Raw genomic sequence first — 20,557 nt, 5'->3', positions numbered from 1 at the left:
GCTGGAGCTTGGAGGCGCATATTATCAGAAAGGTCGGGCAGGGATTTGTCGCAGTCTTATTTACCGCCAGTGCCCCGCCTCACGACTGACGGCAGCTTGGACCAATAAACAGAGGAGTTGGCGGGTCTCAGGGCCTCAGTTGGTCAATACTGGAGGAGGGCGGGAACACGGGTGGGGGCGGGAACCTATCGAGTGACGGAGAAGTAAACCGATAAATGAGGAGGCATTGAGGGGGACTTGTGATGGACAATAGGTAGGACTAATAAAAAGAGGACGTGGGCGGGGCCGGCGTTGCGATTGGCCGAGCGGCGGGAGATGGGCGGGCGGCTTGCCATTGGGTGGCAGCGCGATGCTGGCGAATGTTACAACATGGCGAGGCTGAGGCGCGGCTGCTGCGGCTGCATCCTGACGGCGCTGTTACTGCAGTCGGCGGTGCCCGGGGCCGGGGCCGGCGCCGGCGCCTTTCTCATCTCGGGGCTGCGGCTGGAGGACGCGGCCGAGATGCCCGAGGCGCGGCCGTCTCTGGTGGCGGCGCTGGCCGCCTCTCAACCTGACGCGCTGCAGGTGACCGAGGACAGCACGGTGAGGCTGCGCGTCTTTGGCACCAACTTGGGTCGCGACGCGTGGAGACTGCTGGCGTTCGCCGAGGCGGAGGGCAACGCCAGCCAGGCCGGCGGCGGGCTGTGCCCGCACCACTCCAAAGACATCGAGGTGCAGCGGCAGGTGGAGGTGAGCCGCGACTCCTCGGCTGTGCTCAGACTGAAAGTCAGACCACTCCGCAAGAACGAAGAGTTCCGGTTGTTCATGCTGTGCACTTGGAACGGATCGGCGTGGATGCTCCACCCGGGCAACGACACTCGCATCGTGGTGCTGGAGCTGCGGGAGCCGCTGATGCCGCTCTGGCTGCACATCGTCCTCACCTTGTTCCTGCTGGCTCTGTCGGGAATCTTCAGCGGCCTCAACCTGGGCCTCATGGCGCTGGACCCCATGGAGCTCCGGATCGTACAGAACTGCGGCACTGACTCGGAGCGCCGCCACGCTAAGAGCATCGAGCCGGTGCGCCGCCAGGGCAACTACCTGCTGTGCTCCCTGTTGTTGGGCAACGTCCTGGTCAACAGCACCCTCACCGTGCTCCTGGACGAGCTGCTGGGCTCCGGCTGGGTCACCGTGGTGACTTCCACCATCGGCATCGTCATCCTGGGCGAGATCGTGCCTCAGGCGCTCTGCTCCAGACACGGCCTGGCCGTGGGTGCCAGAACCATCGTCCTGACCAAGCTCTTCATGCTCCTCACCTTCCCCCTGTCCTTCCCAATCAGCAAGTTCCTGGACCTTATCCTGGGCCAGGAGATCGGCAAGGTGTACAGCCGCGAGAAGATCATGGAGATGCTGAAGGTGACGGGGCCGTATAATGGGCTGGACAAGGGAGAGCTGAACATGATCCAGGGTGCTCTGGAGCTGAGGAGCAAAACGGTGGAGGATGTCATGACCCCCATCCACGACTGCTACATGGTGAACAAGGACACTATTCTGGATTTTAGTACAATGTCTGAGATCATGGAGACGGGTTACACTCGGATTCCTGTGTACGAGCAGGAAAAGTCCAATATTGTTGATATACTCTACGTGAAGGACCTGGCTTTTGTCGACCCTGATGACTGCGTCCCCCTTAAGACCATAACCAAATTCTACAACCACTCTTTGCACTTTGTCTTCTATGACACCAGATTGGATACAATGTTGGAAGAGTTCAAAAAAGGTTAGTTTCTTATCTTATTTAAGAAAATTTTGTATTTCTTTATTTTCCTGTAAATGCTTGCAAGTAAATTAATATTAATGTAAAAACACCCTGTGGCATCTTTATTAGGTACACCTGCTCATTCAGGCAAATTTCTAATCAACCAATCACTTGACAGCAACTTAATGCATAGAAGCATGCAGACATGGTCGAGAAGTTCAGTTATTGTTCAGACCAGACACCAGAATGAGGAAGAAATGTGATCTAAGTGACTTTGACTGTGGCATGATTGTTGGTGCCAGACGGGGTGGTTTGAGTATCTCAGAAAGTGCTGATCTCCTGGGCTTTTCGCACATAACAGTCTCCAGAGTTCACAGGGAATGGTACGAAAGACAAAAGAAAAATCGGGTGAACAGCAATTCTGTGGGCAAAGCCACCCTGTTGATGAGAGAGGTGTGAGGGGAATGGCCAGGCTGGTCGAAGCTGACAGGAAGGTGGCAGTAATTCAATAATCCCGTGTTACAACAGCGTGCAGAAGAGCATCTGAATGCACAAGATGTTGAAGTGCATGTGCTACAGCAGCAGAAGACCACGAACATTCTCTCAGTGACACCACCTTGTAGTAAATAAAGTGGTCTCTGGGTATAAGGTGGCGTGTATATACTTGGGTCTGTTTTGACTTTTGATGTTGCCTCTGACTGCAGATTCTTGGCTGAGCATTGTGCTACACCTTTGTACTCCTGTCCCATGATTACTCTCTTGTGGTTTGCCGTAAGTCATCGGAGTCTGCTCCGCCATTCATTCACAGCTGATTTATTATCCCCTTCCACCCCATTTTCCTGCCTCTCGCCCCCCCACCCCACCCCACCCCACCCATACCGCCATAAGCTTTCCCACCATTAGTAATCAAGAACCTATCAACTTTGGCTACCGTGGGGCTGTGAGGAGTTGGTACATTCTCCCTGTGATCGCACGAGTTTCTTCCAGATGCTCCAGTACCACAGTCCAGTGATGTACCGATTAGTAGCGTAGTTGGTCATTGGTCGCTGCCTGATGCGGCAAATTGGCGGGGAGGAACGTTTAATTGAATCGTGGTCATAATTAGGCTTGGATTAAATTGCGGAATTGTCGGGTGACGTGGCCCAGAGGGCCTGTTCCACACTGTATCTCAATAAATAAAAATCACCCAATGACTTGCCAACTGTGGCAATGAATTGCACAGATTCCAACCTTGGTTAAAGAAATTCCTCCTCATCTCTGTACTAACGATGTCCCATTCTGAGGACTGCTACCTCTGATCCTAGACTCTCCCACTGTTGGAAAAGCCTTTCCATGTCCACTCTATTCAATATTTGCTTGGTGTCAATGAGGAGCCCACCCCCTTCTAAACTCCAGCAAGTACAGGCATGAAACCACCAAATGCTGCTCGTTGTTAACACTTTATAATTCCCTGTGCCATTCTTGTGAACCCCCTGTAGAACCTCCCCAATGCCAGCATATGCTTCCTTCGATGAAGGGTCAAAAGCACTCACAGTACTCGAGTGCAGTCTGACCAATGCCGTGCATCCTTGTTCTTTTCTAGTTCAAGCTCCTTGTAAATACAGGCCCAGAGTGGGTGGGCTTCCTCGCTGGTTGGTACAAGGTCTGATGAGTGTTGGCCTGGGCTGTTCTTGGTCACCAGATAATGAAGGCATCACTGGCTGAAAGCTGAGAGCTAGGTTGCACTATGCATGCTAATAACATTCTGGTACTGATTAATGGCAGTTGCACCAGATTTCAGGGTGAGGGGTCCTGGGTTTGTATCTGGCTAGCTCCTTGCAAGAGTTCTACTTGTCCTGAGCAAGCAACTTGGCCTTGTCAATACTAAATAAATGGCAAATTGGTGGGGAGGATTTTTTAACTGAGTAGCGCTAACCAAATAAACGTGAGGTACCAGGGAGTTGGTACTGGTGGTAGGTGTGAGACTGTGTTCATTGGCACGTCTTGGACAAGAGTGAAATTGGGCTGGTTTAATCAGTAATTAATCAGTCGTGATAGAAACTGAGTTTTCTCAATTGCTGGTCAGGTAGCATCTCCGGAGAGGAATAAACAATCGATGTTTTGGGCCGAGGCCCTTCATCAGGACAGAAACGTGTCTGCTTGAAGGCCTCTGCCTGAAACGTACAATATTTGTTGCCACTTGGGGGCCAAGTCATCGAGTGTATTTAAAGCAGAGGGTGATAGGTTCATAATTAGGGCATCAAAGGTTATGTGGAGACGACAGCAGAATAGGACTCTATTCTGAATAGAGTGTAGAAGTGAATGGGACATGAGAGGGATGATAAATGGAATGGTGGAGCAGACTGTGTCAATTGGCCTAATTATACTCAGACAGACAGACATACTTTAATGATCCCGAGGGAAATTGGGTTTCGTTACAGACGCACCAACCAAGAATAGTGTAGAAATACAGCAATATAAAACCACAAATAATTAAATAATAATAAGTAAATTATTCCAAGTGGAATTATGTCCAGGACCAGCCTATTGGCTCAGGGTGTCTGACACTCCGAGGGAGGAGTTGTAAAGTTTGAAGGCCACAGGCAGGAAATACTTCCTATGACGCTCAGTGTTACATCTCGGTGGAATGAGTCTCTGGCTGAATGTACTCCTGTGCCTAACCAGTACATTATGGAGTGGATGGGAGTCATTGTCCAAGATGGCATGCAACTTGGACAGCATCCTCTTTTCAGACACCACCGTCAGAGGGTCCAGTTCCACCCCCACAACATCACTGGCCTTACAAATTAGTTTGTTGATTCTGTTGGTGTCTGCTCCTGTGTCTGTATAGTCTTGTGTCATGAACCCTTGAGTTTCCTGGGTAAGTCTGGGTGCCTTCTGTCTCTGCACCATTGTGTGATGACCCTTTCCTCTGCTCAGTTGTGCTAACACATTCAACCCGTGCTCTCCTACCATTCTCCATCGATTTGAGCAGAGGTGTTTGGATACCCTCGAATGAGATACCAAGACCCATCCGCTAGTGTTTCCTATATTTGTTGGCCTCTCTTGGTTTCAATCCAGAAACAAAGCTGTTTTTAGAAAAAGACACACATGAGGTCTTGTCTCTCTCAGCTGCACATGCCCTCTGCCATCTCCTTCAGTGGTCAAGCTTTCTGAAAACGACACGTTCCTCCAATGGTGAGTTTCGCTGGTCTTAATCGCACCGTTATTGAAAGCTGTGCATTCGGCTGGCCTGGCTGTGAGCCAGGGATGCATCCGACCCGCCAGATCTTTTTGCCTGGCCCTGGACTCTCAGCCAGTCCGAATGAGTGGGCCCTTCTCGTCTACAACAGGAAGTTTACAATTTTGCAACTTGTAAGATTCAGTGAGTAAAGCTGCTGTCTCTAATTGTAGTTTGTTAACCTGGCAGTGCACAAGAAACTGCTTGTACTTGGAGTATGGAGCAGAGGTCAGGCTGCCAGAAGAACTCAGCCGATGCTGCTAAGAATTAAAATATTTTAGAATTGAGATAGCGTGGAATTGGCCCTTCTGGCCCTTTGAGCCAGGCTGCCCAAGATCCCCGGGTTTAATCCTCACCTAATCACGGGACAATTTACAACGGCCAATCAACCTACCAACCGGTCTGTCTTAGGACAGTGGGAGGAAACCGGAGCACCTGGAGGAAATCTGCGAGGTTTCAGGGAAAGCCTACAAATGGCAGGAATTGAACCCAGGTCGCGAGTGCTATAAAGTTTTGTGCTAACCCCTATGCTACCTCGCCAATGTGAAAAGTGCTGCTCGAGCACTGAGTTCCTCCTGCAGGTGTTTGCTTCCATTTGTAAACCTGCCTGCAGTCGACAGAACTGTGGCATGTGCTGAGATTATGTACACAGAAACTTCGCAAAAATTACTGTTTTCACATTAACTGGAATTGGAAGCCTGTCAGCTGGATATTTATTTGCTATTTTTGTAGTCACATGGCAAACTTTTTCAGAAGAAAATCAATTAACATAGTACCAAGTGAGCTTGGGAGTTGAAGCATTGTTTGATTAATTAGCTTATTAAAAGCTTAAATGCACATTTGGGTGGTGGGATGGAGATGTCTCTCCCAAGGAAGTTGAGGTGCTCCGCTAGCCTGCAGGTCATCCCTGGGCAAGGCGTAGCACCTGCTTCGCCCCCTATCAGGGTCATGTGAAGTCATGGGAGCAGGTGGTGGATGGTCGTACGAGCAGCCGGTGCAGATCACAAGTCGTCAAGTCACTTTTATTGTCATTTCAACCATAACTGCTGGTACAGTACACAGTAAAAATGAGACAACGTTTTTCAGGACCATGGTTTACATGACAGTACAAAAAACTAGACTGAACTACGTAATTAAAAAAAAACACAGAGAAAGCTACATTAGTCTACAGACCTACACTGGACTGCATAAAGTGCATAAAAACAGTGCAGGCATTACAATAAATAATAAACAGGACAACAGGGCAAGGTGTCAGTCCAGGCTTCGGGTATTGAGGAGTCTGATAGCTTGGGAGAAGAAACTGTTACATAGTCTGGTCGTGAGAGCCTGAATGCTTCGGTGCCTTTTCCCAGATGGCAGGAGGGAGAAGAGACTGTATGAGGAGTGCATGGGGTCCTTCATAATGCTGTTTCCTTTGCGGATGCAGTGTGTAGTGTAAATGTCCGTGATGGCGGGAAGAGAGACCCCAATGATCTTCTCAGCTGACCTCACTATCCGCTGCGATCCGAGATGGTGCAATTTCCGAACCAGGCAGTGATGCAGCTGCTCAGGATGCTCTCAATGCAACCCCTGTCGAATGTGATGAGGATGGGGGGTGGGAGATGGACTTTCCTCAGCCTTCGCAAAAAGTAGAGACGCTGCTGGGCTTTCTTTGCTATGGAGCTGGTGTTGAGGGACCAGGTGAGATTCTCCGTCAGGTGAACACCAAGAAATTTGGTGTTCTTTACGATCTCTACCGAGGAGCCGTCGATGTTCAGCGGGGAGTGGTTGCTCCGTGCCCTCCTGAAGTCAACAAACATCTGTTTTGTTTTGTTCACATTAAGAGACAGGTTGTTGGCTCTGCACCAGTCCGTTAGCCGCTGCACCTCCTCTCTGTAAGCTGACTTGTCGTTCTTGCTGATGAGACCCACTATGGTGGTTTCATTGGTGAACTTGATGATGTGGTTCGAGCTGTGTGTTGCAGCACAGTCATGGGTCAGCAGAGTGAACAGCAGTGGACTGAGCACATGGCCCTGGGGATGCCACCACTAATGCCAGGCAGAAAATCTCTGAAGACTATTGGTAATGGCTGGGGTCACTCATCTTGTAAAGACACTGCCCAGAAGAAGGCAATGACAAACCAGTCCTGTAGAAAAAATATATATACACACACACACACACACACACACACACACACATACATATACTTTGTTAATAATTTAACTTAAAAAAGGGCTTTAAGAATAAGCCAGGATATTATAGACTGGTGTCAATAGTGGGAATGTTATTGGAAGGTATCCTAAGGGATAGGATAAAGGGTACTGTGCAGAAGTCATAGGCATGTATATATAATTGCATACAAATTTTACACAGTACTGTATTTCTCAATGTAGAGTGGAGAGTGAGTTTGTGAATCTGGCCGAAGCAAAGGATGTTGGGAATGGGTGGAGTGCCGTGGGAGAAATGTAAAATAGGTGGCAGAGTGGGAGTGGTGCGGGTACAGACACACCCAGTCCTGTGTCACCAGACAAGGTCATTTGATTCTAAACAATTGGTTTATTTATCATTACAGAATGTCTCTCTGGGTGCTTCCCGCTCCCTCCCCTCTCCCTTCCCCTTACCATTCTCAGTCCCCAGTAGAGACTCATATCAGAATCAGGTTTATCATTACACACACATCTGGTAGCAGAACAGTGCAATACATAAAAATACTACAGTACTGGGCAAAAGTCTTGGTAAGTCATAGCTAACCAATCTTAGAGTTTTTTTGAGAAGCTACCAGGAAAGTTGATGAAGGTAAGACGGTGGATGGTGTGTGCGTAGATGTTAGCAAAGCTTTGACAATATCGCTGATGGGAGATTGGCTTTGTGGGAGAAGCCGGGGGGTGGTCAAAGAGAGTTGCCAGCGATCTGGATGATTGTGTAGTTAACTGGATCAGTAAATTTGTGGATGACACCAAAATTCAGGGTGTAGTGGACAGCGAAGAGGACTATCAAAGCTTGCAGCAGGATCTGGAACAACTGGAAAAATGGGCTGAAACATGGCAGATGGAACTTAATGCAGACAAGTGTGAGTGCACTTTGGGAGGACCCACCAGGCTAGAACTTGCACAGTGAACAGTGGGGTACTGAAGAGTGTGGTAGAGCTGAAGGATCTGGGAATACAGATCCATAATTCCTTGAAAGTGGTATTAGAGGTTGTAAAAAAAAAAGCTTTTGCCACGTTTAGTAGTCATTGACGGAGGAATTCATCCAGTGTATGCTGCCGTGTGCTTTTGACTGTAAATGGACAAATTCAACGCAGATTTGGACTGCCCTTATTGTCTTCCAGCATGAAGCAGTGTCAAAAATCACTTTTTTAGTTCGGTGTCGGTCAGCCCAAATGAATAACACAAAATCATGCAGCTGACACTATTTTAAAAACTGTTTGCTTTAAGAATAGAGTCGTGTTTAACGGTCACGTAAGTGTACTCGACTGTCACTAGTTAGAAACTGTTGCATCCTCCAAGCCTTCATTTTCATTGTAACATCAAGCTGATTGTCGATACCTTCAAATTCCTCATTGTGCCTAACTTGTTGAAGTAGTGAAATTGTTACCTCTTCACTCCTGGGCTTTTCTTTCATCCCCAAGCCTGAATGCAGGTCAGTTCTGAATTGGCTTTCTGTTTATTTCTCGTGAGCTATCATGACAAAAATCACTGCTTTTTGAACACAAACGCATGCAACTGATGCTGATTTTAAAAACTGTTTGCCCTAAGCATGCTGTAGTACCCTAACAGGCACACAAGTGCACGTGACTAATGCTGGTTAGAAACTATTCGGCAAGAGTGAGCAGCTTCAAGTTCCTGGGTGTCAAGATCTCTGAGGATATAACCTGGTCCCAACATATCGATGTAGTTATAAAGAAGGCAGGACTGCGGCTTTGCTTTATTAGTTTGAAAAGATTTGGCATGTCAACAAATAAACTCAAAAACTTCAGGATAATAAACCTGATTCTGAATCTTCTGTCCCAATTAAGTAACATATTGTCCCAAATAAATGAAGGAAATAAGACCATAAGACTTAGGAGTAGAATTAAGACAGTTCAGCCCATCAGGTCTGCTCTGCCATTCTGTCATGCTGATCCTGGGACCCACTCAACCCCATAACTTGCCTTCTTGCCTTTGATGCCCTGACTGGTCGGGAAATGATCAACTTTCTCCTTAAATATACCCACAGATCCCAGCTACTTTCTCAGTTAGTGTTTATCTTTTAACAGTTGTCCCAAAAAAAAGCTGCTGTGCTGTTAACCGATGGCCCAGTTAGCTGGAATTTTAGAAATTGCAATGAGAAATGTATGTAGGTATTGTAAAAAGAGAGCAGAATAGTGGGGCTGTTTTTCGTGGGTTTGTGGACCTGTTGATTGTCTTCAGTACTCGAGCGTAAAGGAGAGCAAAATGTTTGTTACTCTGGATCTCCTGCAGCATAAAGAACACAACACAATAAAACAAACACCAATATAAAAGATGTATAGAACAGGGTGGAAAAGTAACTGTTAAAGTGATAGTATGTACATTATGATGTGAGCCTAACAGTGGTGGGGCACGTAAATCGGTGGAGATATTGATCAGTCTGATGGCTTGGGGATAGTAACTGTTAATCCTGCATGAATGCTGGAACTAAGGGTCCATAATGAGGGTGGGTGGGATCCTTCATGATTATTATACCTATAAAACATTTCACAACATGCAAATCCCATACTGGTTCCAACTGAAATGAAATTGAGAAATTTCTGTCACTGGGCTTTGCAACCGGTTCATATCAACTTTTTTGAAAAACAGTATTTGTTTATAGTCAGTGGACGTTCTATTAGGTACGGTATTGGGCCCCAGTATGGCCTTCTGCTGCTGCAACCCATCCACTTCAAGGTTCAACGTGTTGTGTGTGTAGAGGTGCTCTTCTGCACATCACTTGTAACACCTGGTCACTTGAGTTACTGTCAGCTTAAACCAATCTGACCACTCTCCTCTGACCTCTCTCATTAACAAGGTGCTATCGCCCACAGAGCTGCCTCTCAAGTCAAGTCAAGTGGCTTTTTATTGTCATTTCAGCCATAAACTGCTGGTACAGTCCGCAGTAAAAATGGAACAACATTCCTCCAGGATCACAGTTTTACATGAAACAACACAAACCTACACTAGACTACAGACCTATGCAGGACTACGTAAAGTGCCCAAAACAGTGCAGGGTAGTACAGTAATTAATAAGACAATAGGCACGGTAGAGGACAAATTTCAACATAATAAGTCATGTAGATGTCAGTCTAGACTCTGGATATTGAGGAGTCTGATAGCTTGGGGGAAGGAACTGTTGCACGGTCTGATCGTGGGAGCCCGAATGCTTCGGTACCTTTTGTCAGATGGCAGGAGGGAGAAGAGTTTGTGTGAGGGGTGTGTGGGGTCCTTCACAATGCTGTTAACTTTGTGGGTGCAGCGTGTGGTGTAAATGTGTGTAGTGGCAGGAAGAGAGACCCCGATGATCTTCTCAGCTGACCTCACTATCCGCTGCAGGGTCTTGCGCTCTGAGATGGTGCAATTCCCGAACCAGGCAGTGATGCAGCTGCTCAGGATGCTCTCAACACTCATTGGGTGTTTTGTTTGTTTTTCGCACCATTCTCTGTAAACTCTGGAGACTGTTGTGCATGAAAACCCCCAGAGTTCAGCAGTTTGAGATACTCAAACCACCCCATCTGGCACTAACAATCATTCCACAGTCAAAGTCACTTAGATCACATCTCTTTCCCTTTATGATGTTTGATCTGAACAACAACTGAACCTCTTGACTGTGCTTACAAACTTTAATGCATTGAGTTGCTGCCACATTTTGGCTGGTTAGATATTTGTATTAACCAGCATGTGGACCCAAGGAAGTGGCCACTGAGTGTGTATTGATCACATTGTTTGAGAGAAAGTTGATCCTATCTCTGATATTGAACTAGATGAATTTGGGCCTTTGGCTAGGTAAATATAACTTAGATTTGAGGAGAGAAAACTTGAGTAAGTTGTAAATAATTAAACCAAACAAACCCAGCTTCATGGATATGCTTTGCCAAGGAGTGTTAAATGTTAAGTTGGAGGATCCTTAAAAATCCTCTATGAAGTACTGGTATGATTTAAAAATTTGGACTGTTCTTGAGTGTGCAAAACTTTGAATATGATTTCAGATGAATTATGTTGTCAAACTCTGAAAAGGAGTTTATTTATAATGCAGCCCATGTCTGATTAATTGTCTGGTTGAAATTTGAACATGGTTCTTAATCCATTTTACCAATTTGGGCTTCATGCTCATGACTAAAAATATCTGCATTTGCTTATGCAAAGTTTAAAGTTATGCCCAACTTGGCAGGGCAGGCAGGATCGGTGGAAAGAGAGATAAACAGTCAGAAACGATTGGGAATGTTGTCATCTGTGGGGTTTCTTCCATAAATGTTCCTGCAATATTACTATCTTTCAAAAGCTGTTTTTTGACCAAATTATTACTCTAAATCAGCAGAGAATGGACAGCCCAGCACTTTCTTCCAAGGCAGAAGTGGAGAATACAAGGGGGCATGATTTTAGGGTGTTTGGAGGGAAGTATAGGGTGGATGTGAATTGTGGGTGGTTTTTTACACTAAGTGGTGGGTGCAGTGAAGTCCTGGTGGGGTGGTGGTGGAGGCAGATACACTGAAGGGACTCTCAGATGGGTACATGGATGAAAGAGAAATGGAAATCTGTCAGGGAAAGCATTAGATCAAGGGTTCCCAACCTGGTGTCCACTAACACCTTTGTTAATGGTAGAGGTTCATACAGGTAAAAAAATCCCTGAGTTAGGTTGACCTTGGAGAAGCTAAAGGGTCATCACGGCATTGTGGGCTGAAGGGCCTGTACTGTTTTGTTTTATGTAACAGTTCTCTTATTCTAAGAAAGATGTTTGATGCAATGGGGCATAATTTTAAGGTGATTGGAGGCAAGTATAGGGAATCTTCAGAGACAGTTTATTTTACACAGAATGGCGGGTGTATGGAATGTGTTTTTAAGGGTCAGGATTCGTCAGGGACATTTAAGATGAGCACATGGGCAAAATTGGGTGGCGGGTGGAGAGACGTCTCTATGAAAGGAGGTGAAAGGTGCTCCTTCCCTCTGCTAGCCTGCAGGTCACCCCTGGGCAAGGTGTAGCACCTGCTTAGCCCCCAATCAAGGTCACGTGAAGCCACGGAAGCAGGTGGTGGATGGTCGTACGAGCAGCCGGTGCAGATCACAAGTCCTGGTTATGTGACCACTGACACCAGGCAGACAATCTCTGAAGAGTATTGATAATGGCTGGGGTCACCCGTCTTGTAAAGACACTGCCCAGAAGAAGGCAATGGCAAACCACTTCTGTAGAAGAATGAGCCAAGAACAGTCATGGTTTTGAGACCACAACTGCCCATGTCATACGACATGGCACGTCCTGAATGAACGTGGGTGGAAGAAGAATGAAGGGCTATGTGGGTTGGATTGATCTTGGAGTATATTGAATGGTCAGCACAGAATTGTGGGCTGAAGGGCCTGTGTTCTATGTTAGCAGTTCTCTGATTCTAAGATGTTTGCTGAGACCAAAGTAATTACGAAGAGGTGGCACAGACCTGATGGGCTGAATGGCCTCCTGTTCTATAACAGTTCTCCAAGCTCCTGACGTGGAACTCTCCAAGTTGGTTCAGTGCCAGTTTCTTACTCACTGCGTCCTCGTGCTGCACCTTAGGGTGTTGCCCTGAGTTAAATGTAGTTTGTAAACGCACCTTGCTTCAGCTTCCAGCCTACTTTATCCACACAGGTTATGTGGCACAAGTACAGCTTTGTTTTCTTTCCTTTAGATTGCTTTTTCCACTCAGTTGATTTTTACCACAGTTACTGGTTTGAGTTTGGGCTATGACCTGCTGATTCTCGTGACTGTCCCCTTGATTTGATGACTTGCAGGGGGAGCTTAGCAGGTCAGGCAGCATCTACGGAACAGAATAAAACTTCTCAGGCCGAGATTCTTCATGAGTTCTGATGAAAGGTCTCAGCCCAAAACGTTGTCTGTATTCATTTCCGTAGATGCTGCTTGACCTGCTGAGTTCCTCCAGCATTTTGTGTGTGCATGTTGCTCTGGATTTCCAGCATCTGCAGAATCTCTTGTACTTGATTACTTGTAGTCATTAGGGAAAAGAGTTAAATTCTGATAATCTGTCACTTAGAACATAGAACAGTGTAACACTGCAGGCCATTCGGCCCACAGTGTTGTGCTGATTTTGATACCAATGTATGCGCATCATCAATATCTTCTATCCCCTTCCTATTGATGTGTCTGTCTTAAAAACCTCTTAACCCTGCTTCCACTGCTACCCCTGGTAAGCCTTTGCAGGCCCCTACCTTTTCCTGCTTAATTTTAATCTCTTCCCCCCCCCCCCCCCCCCCGCTGAAAAACAATCAGAATCAGGTTTGATATAACTGGCATATGTTGTGAAATTTGACTTTGTGGCAGCAGTATGGTGCAATACTTAATGGAGAAAAGCTGAATTGTAGCAACTTACACGTATCTATGCAAGGTAGTGCAAAAATGGGAATTAAAAAAAGTAATGAGGTAGTGTTCATGGGTCTAAAGTCCATTCAGATATCTCATGAGAGAGGGGAAGAAGCCATTCCTGAATCGTTGAGTCTGTGCCTTCAGGCTTCTGTACCTCCTCCTTGATGGTAGCAATGAGGAAAGGGATGCCCTGGGTGATGGCGGTCCTTAGTGATGGATGCTGCCTTTTTGAGTTGTCGCTCCTTGAAGAGTCCTGGATGCTGGGGAGGCTGGTGCTCATGATGGGGCTGACCGAGTTTACAACTCTGCAGTTTATTCCAATCCTGTGCAGTGCCAAACCTCAGCATACCAGATAGTGATGTTTGACATTCTATGTAGATGCGCCATATCAGTGTCATCTGCCCATCCATCAAGAAACATTGATTTTATTTACTTTTTTTTTGCACATTCAGTGAGAATAAACTTTATTCCACTTCTGAAATTTATGGTGGTTTGTAAAATCTGTAAGGGTGGATTTCTGTAGCCTGAGTGGTCGTAATGCAGGGGTTGAAATCGTTCTTTCTCCTGCGTTATTGGTCTTGTTTCTCTAACGACAGAATGGTCTACTTCTGCACCTATTGTCTATTGACACTCCTTCGCGATTCTCAGATTTTAGAGACACTTCCTCGTTTGAATTGCAACTGCATCCTGTGTTCGAGGTAAGTGGAGATGGAAAGCTCCGCTGGCAGAAGATGCTGGTGAAAAGCTTTGCTGCTGCCAGGAGGCTGAATAATTCATGCCACGGTCGGCATGGGCTGTCTGTGTGCTGTAAACATTCTCGGATTTCTCCTGGGTCTTTTTCCAGCCTGCAACTGAGACACAAGCAGGGATATTAACTTCTTGCCAACTCGGTTTCTTCCTTGTGTGCTGGGCTCATTCAGTCACTGTGTTATCTTCCTTGTACCATTCACTGGTTCCTGAGGTCATCTCCACATTCAAAACTATTTAATGTTGTTTCCAATTCACATGAGTAAAGAAGTAATTGTTACTCTGGATCTGATGCAGCACAAAAAAAAATCAATACCATAAAGGACTCACTATTTTAAAAATTACATTAGCTATAAATGCATAACTTACATTGATTGTATAGCCATAGGCACAGGAGTATCTGTATGTAAGCTGACTGACAGGAAAGTAATGGTGGTTGGGATGTGGAGGGGTGGGATGGTGGGTGAAGTTGTTAATCAGTCTCACCACTTAAGCAAAGTAACAGTTTTTTGAGTCTGCTGGTCCTGGTGTGGATGCTACAAAGCCCCATTCTTAAGGGCGACACGGTAGCCTAGTGGTGAGCACAAAGCTGTACAATACAGATGACCTGGGTTCAATTCCCGCTGCGACCTGTAAGTAGTCTGTACGTTTTCCCCATGACCATGTGGGTTTCCTCCGGGTGTCCCAGTTTCCTCCCACAGGAGGAAACTGTTCCTGAACCCGCTGGTGTGAGTACTGAGGCTGCTGTACCATCTTCCTGATGGCAGCAGTGAAATGGGAGCATGTCCTGAGTGGTGGGTGTCCCTGATGACGGATGCTGCTTTCCTGCGACAGGACAGTTTTCTATAGATGTCCTCAGTTGTGGGAAGGGCTTTGCACAATAGGGAATGGGCCATATCCACTACTTTTTGTAGGATTTTCTGTTCAAGGGCATTGGTATTTCCATACCAGGCTGTGATGCAGCCAGTCAATATACTCTCCACATCCTTAGAAGTTATAGGAGTTTGAAAAGGTTTGGCATGACATCTAAGGAAATAGAAAGTGCTGTTGTGTTTTCTGTGGTAGAGATCGTGGAGGCATTAGTAATGATCTTTTCAAAAATCATTGGATCTAGCATGGTACCAGAGGACTGGAAAATTGCAAATGTTACTCCACTCCTTAAGAAAGGAGGAAGGCAGCAGAAAGGAAATTATAGACCTGTTGGCCTGACCTCAGTGGTTGGGAAGATGCTGGGGTCAATTGTTAAGGATGAGGTTATATAATACTTGGTGACAAGATAGGACAAAGTCAGCATGGTTTCCTTAAGGGAAAATCTTGCCTGGCAAACCTGTTGGAATTCTTTGAGGAGATTACAGTAGGATAGATAAGGGGGACGCAGTGGATGTTTTATATCTGGACTTTCAGAAGGCCCTTGACAAGGTGCCACTCATGAGGCTGCTTACCAAGTTAAGAGCCCATGAAATTACAGGAAACTTCCAATCGTTGGTTGATTGGAAGAAGGCAGCGAGTGGGAATAAAAGGATCCTTTTCTGGTTGCCTGCCAGTGACTCGTGTTCCACAAGGGATTGGTGTTGGGACTGCTTTTTATTCTGTATATTAATGATATAAATGATGGAATAGATGGGTTTGTTGTCAAGTTTGCAGATGATACAAAAATTGGTGGAGGGGAAGAAAGTATTGATGAAACAGGTAGGATGCAGAAGGACTTAGACAGATTAAGAGAATAGGCAAGAAAGTGGCGAATGAAATACAGTGGTCATGCACTTTGGTAGAAGAAATAAATGTGCAGACTATTTTCTAAACAGGGAGAAAATCCAGGAATCTAAGATGCCAAGGGACTTGGGAGTCCTTGTGCAGAACACCCTGAAGGTTAACTTGAAACCTGATTAGAGCATTAGCTGATTGGTAGGAGGCAGCGAGTGGGAATAAAAGGACCCTTTGCTGGTTGTCTGCCAGTGATGTTCTGCAGGGGTTGGTGTTGGGACCGCTTCTTTTTTTTTGCTGTATATAAATGATTTAGATAATGGAATAGATGGCTTTGTGGCCAAGTTTGCAGATGATACGAAGATTGGTGGAGGGGCAGGTAGTGCTGAGGAAACAGATGGGATGCAGAGGACTTGGACAGATTAGGAGAATGGGTAAGGAAGTGGCAATGTTGGAATATGCATGGTCATGCACTTTGGCAGTAGAAATAAATGTGCAGACTATTTTCTAAATGGGGAGAAAATCCAAAAATCTGAGATGCAAAGGGACTTGGCAGTCATTGTACAGAACACCCTGAAGGTTAACTTGCAGGTAGAGTTGGTTGGGGGGGGGGGGCAAATGCAGCGTTAGCATTCATTTCAAGAGGTCTAGAATATAAGAACAGGAGTGTGGTGCTGAGGCTTTATCAGGCACTGGTGAAGCCTCACCTTGAGTATTGTGAGCAGTTCTGGGCCCCTCATCGAAGGAAGGATGTGCTGGCATTGAAGAGGGTTCAGACGAGGTTCACAAGGATGATTCCAGGAATGAAGGGGTTATCATACGAGGAAAGTTTGATGGTTCTGGGTCTGTACTTGCTGGAATTCAGAAGGATAAGGGCACGAGCTCAATGAAACCTTTGGAATGTTGAAAGGTCTGGACAGAGTCGATGTGGAAAGAATATTTCCCATGGTGGGGGAGTCTAGGACAAGAGGGTACAGTCTCAGTCCATTTAAAACATGCAGAGAAATTTCTTTGGCCAGCGGGAGGTGAATTTGAGGAATTTGTTACCACAGGCAGCTGTGGAGGCCAGGTCATTAAGGCAGACCTTGATCGGTTCTTGATTGGTCCTGGCCTCAAAGGTTATGGGGTTAAGGCCAGAGGTGGGGCTGAGGAGAAGAAAAAAGGATCAGCCATGATAGAATGGTGGAGCAGACTCAATGGGCCAAATGGCCTAATTCTACTCCCGTGTCTTATAGTAATTGCACTTCTGTGCTGGGCACAAGACAGATAATTTGAAATAATAACACCAAGGAATTATGCAAATAAGGAATTTGAAAGTACATAAGGTTGCCAAGTATTATTGGCCTGTACTTGGCACAGAACTTGTGGGCCAAAGGGAACGATCTTCTGTCTCGTTTGGCAGTAGCATCAAAATCCAAAGTAGCAATATCTTTACCAGTTTTCTGGATCGTTGAGGGGGGTTCCTTTATCATTTCCCTCTGCCCCACATGCTCTGATGCAGATACCACATGTATCAGAATGCTGAAGGATCTCAGAAGGTGGGGCAGCATCGATGCTGCCTGACCCGAGTTCTTCCAGTATCTTGTGTGCGCATGTCTTGTTCTCGATTTCAGCATCTGGCGAATCTTGTGTGTTTACCGCGTGTGCAGCAGTTAGCATTGGAGCGGTTTTACTTGTCACACATGCATTGAAACTTGCAGTGAAATGTGTCGTTGGCGGCAACGACCAACACAGCTCGAAGATGCGCTGTGGGGGCAGCCCCTGCGTGCCTGCAACTTGCTAATCTTAATCTGAACATCTTTGGAATCTCCGAAGAAATTGGAGCACCGGAAGGAAACCCGCGTGATCACGTGGAGAAGGTACAGACACCTTAAAGGCAGTGGCGGGATTTGAGCCGTCTGTTTATTTATTGAGATGCCATGTGCAATACTGACCCTTGGTGCGGTGCCACCCAGCAGTCCTCCGATTTTAACCCTCGCCTAATCATGGGGCAATTTACAATGATCAGTTAATGTTTGGACGGTGGGAGGAAATTGGAGCATCTGGAGAAACCCACGCAGTTTTGGGCAGAACATACTTACTTACAGAGGCAGGAAATGAACCCAGGTCACTGGTACTGGAACGTGTTGTGCTAACCACTACACTAACGTGCTGCACTGTCAGCACTCACAAATGTCATGAATTTTTGTTTTGTGGCAGCAGTACAGTGCAATACATAAAGTTACCAATGCACTATGCAAGAGTCTTGGGCACCCCGAGTGTGAGCGTGTGTGTATGCACACATGCACACACTCATCTATCTACCTACCTAAGATTTTTGCACAATACTGTATGCTATTCAATACTGTATGCTATTCAATGTAGCACTGCATAAAAATCCCGTGGTTTCTCTCCAGGCCTTGTGGCGCGTCGGGCAGCAACCTTGCAGTTTCTTTAGCGTTTGTCTGTTCTTTATGAGACGCAGTTGTTGACTCAATGTGTGTGTGTGTGTATATATATATATATGGGGGGGGGAGGGAGATATAGAGAGAGATAGGGTGCATAGTACTGTATATTGTTTAAAGTAGGAAGGGGATTAAGATACAGAAATGAGAGTATTTAGCTTTGTATTAGCTCATTATTGTGTTATTTGTTAACTCGAGAGTCATGATATACAGCACTGTGTGGAGGTGTTAAGCACCCTAGCTAAATAGACTTTTGCACAGTACTGTAGAACATTCCATCAATGGAAAAACTACACACAAAGACTGACAAATAACCAATATTGAAAAGGAGACAAACTGTTCAAATACTAAAAATAAACTTTCTGTGCCCATGCAGAGCCACAGCAATGTGGTTGACTGGTTTATTGGGAATGAGAGCTGGTTGAAGGACAGAAACAAGCATATCGCACGACCTTTAAAAGGTTATTAAGTACATATTTATGTTTTTTTCCCCTTCCCACATGCATTTGTAGCCTGTGGAGAAACAAGGCCAATTATCCACAATATCAATGCTTCAAGAGCAGTGACCTGTGAATGCAAACCACTACCTGGGCCATGGGCATGAATGTCCATGAGGTAATTAGGCTTTCATATGGCTTGTTTCTTGACTCTAGAATCTCCCTGAGCAGCTGAAGAATTTATAAATTTTTGCAATGTGTGGAATTGCTCACCCTTGTGCTACCACGTCCATCTGTGGTAGATTCTTTAGGTCCCACAATTGTCACCTCTGAACCTGCAGAATATGGTGGCCTGGCTCAGCTAGACCCTCAGGTCACTGGGTCCTGGGAGGAGTTACCCACGAGCAGGAGACGCAAGAGCTCGTGACCCCTCCTGGATACTTGAGCCTGAAGGCTGAGGCCCAGAATTCAGGGGTCCCTTCATCGGTAAGTACTGGGGTCGTCCACTGGGTGAATCGTAGGCCTGGGCCCCTGGGGTTGGAAAGTTGTCTGTGTGACGTGGGATGGAGGAGTGGGGCTTCTCTTTGCTGTGGTTTTGTTGATTATGGTCTGTGTGGTAACACTTGTGGGCTGCCTGCAGCACATCCTCTAATGTACTGGTTGTTAACACACACGGCACATTCCATGATGTTTTGATATACAAATAATAAATAAGTGATTATGAGTAGAAGGGTGCCCCTTTAGAACAGAGATGAAGAATTTCTTCCAGAGAGTGGTGAATCTGTGGAGTTCATTGCCACAGAGGGCTGTGGTGGCCAAGTCATTGGGTGTATTTATAGGGGAAGTTGATAGGTTCTTGATTAGACAGGGTGACAAAGTTTATGGGGAGAAGGCAGGAGAATGGAGTTGAGGGAAAATAAATCAGCCATGAATGGCTGAACTCTCCCCTTTCCAATGCCAACACATCCTTTCTTAGACACGAGATTCTGCAGATGATGGAAATCCAGGGAATACACAAAAAATGGTGCAGGAGCTCAGCAGGTCAGGCAGCGTCATGGAAAGGAATAAACTGTCAACATTTTGGGCTGAGACTGAAGAACGGTCTCGGCCTGAAACATCGACTGTTTATTCCTTTCCTTTGATACATTTCACTGTATGTTTCAAAGTACATGCGATAAATAAAGCTAATCTTATTTTATCAAACCCGTATCCACCACTTCCGCTGGTAGCTCATTCTGTATTCAAATCACTTTGAGTGAACAAGTTCTGTTTCAGGCCCCCATTCACCCTTAACCTGTGATCTCTAATTCTAGTCTCTCACAATTTTGGTGGGAAAAACTGCCTTATCTGTATCTCTCATAATTTTGTTAACCTTTATCAAATCTCCCCTCGTTCTTCTACGCTCTAGGAAATAAAGTCCTAATCTATTCAACCTATAACTTGGGTCCTCAAGTTCAGGCACCATCCTTGTAAAGTTTCTCTATACTCTTTTAATATTATTCATACCTTTCCTGTAGGTAGAACTGCACACAATACTTCAAATTTGGCCTCACCAACAGCTTGTACAACTTCGACATAACATGACAATCTGTAACATTCACATAGAGCCAAAATATTATCTTATTGCCGCTGCTTCCTGTTATGCTGCTGGCATTTACGGCAGCAATGTTGGTCTTCCATCTCCGGTGGTGTCAGTAGCTTGGTTTTCACTACTGTCAGTCATGCAAGT

At 45.9% G+C, this 20,557-nt stretch overlaps 1 protein-coding gene across 1 annotated transcript in view; it reads left to right on the top strand.

The window, feature by feature from the left end:
* The first annotated feature begins 300 nt into the window (after positions 1 to 300).
* The window catches only part of LOC132390701 (metal transporter CNNM4-like), a 59,266-nt gene continuing 39,009 nt past the window's right edge, over positions 301 to 20,557 (top strand). Inside the window, exon 1 of the mRNA XM_059963261.1 lies at positions 301 to 1,756. Within this exon, the coding sequence (XP_059819244.1) occupies positions 316 to 1,756 (1,441 nt within the window). The 5' untranslated portion in view covers positions 301 to 315. The remainder of the gene's footprint in view (positions 1,757 to 20,557) is intronic.

This window comes from Hypanus sabinus, chromosome 1, assembly GCF_030144855.1.
Source record: "Hypanus sabinus isolate sHypSab1 chromosome 1, sHypSab1.hap1, whole genome shotgun sequence".
NCBI lineage: Eukaryota > Metazoa > Chordata > Chondrichthyes > Myliobatiformes > Dasyatidae > Hypanus > Hypanus sabinus.
The sequence above is the reverse complement of the archived record's forward strand: the minus strand, read 5'-3'. Positions and strand labels throughout refer to the sequence as shown.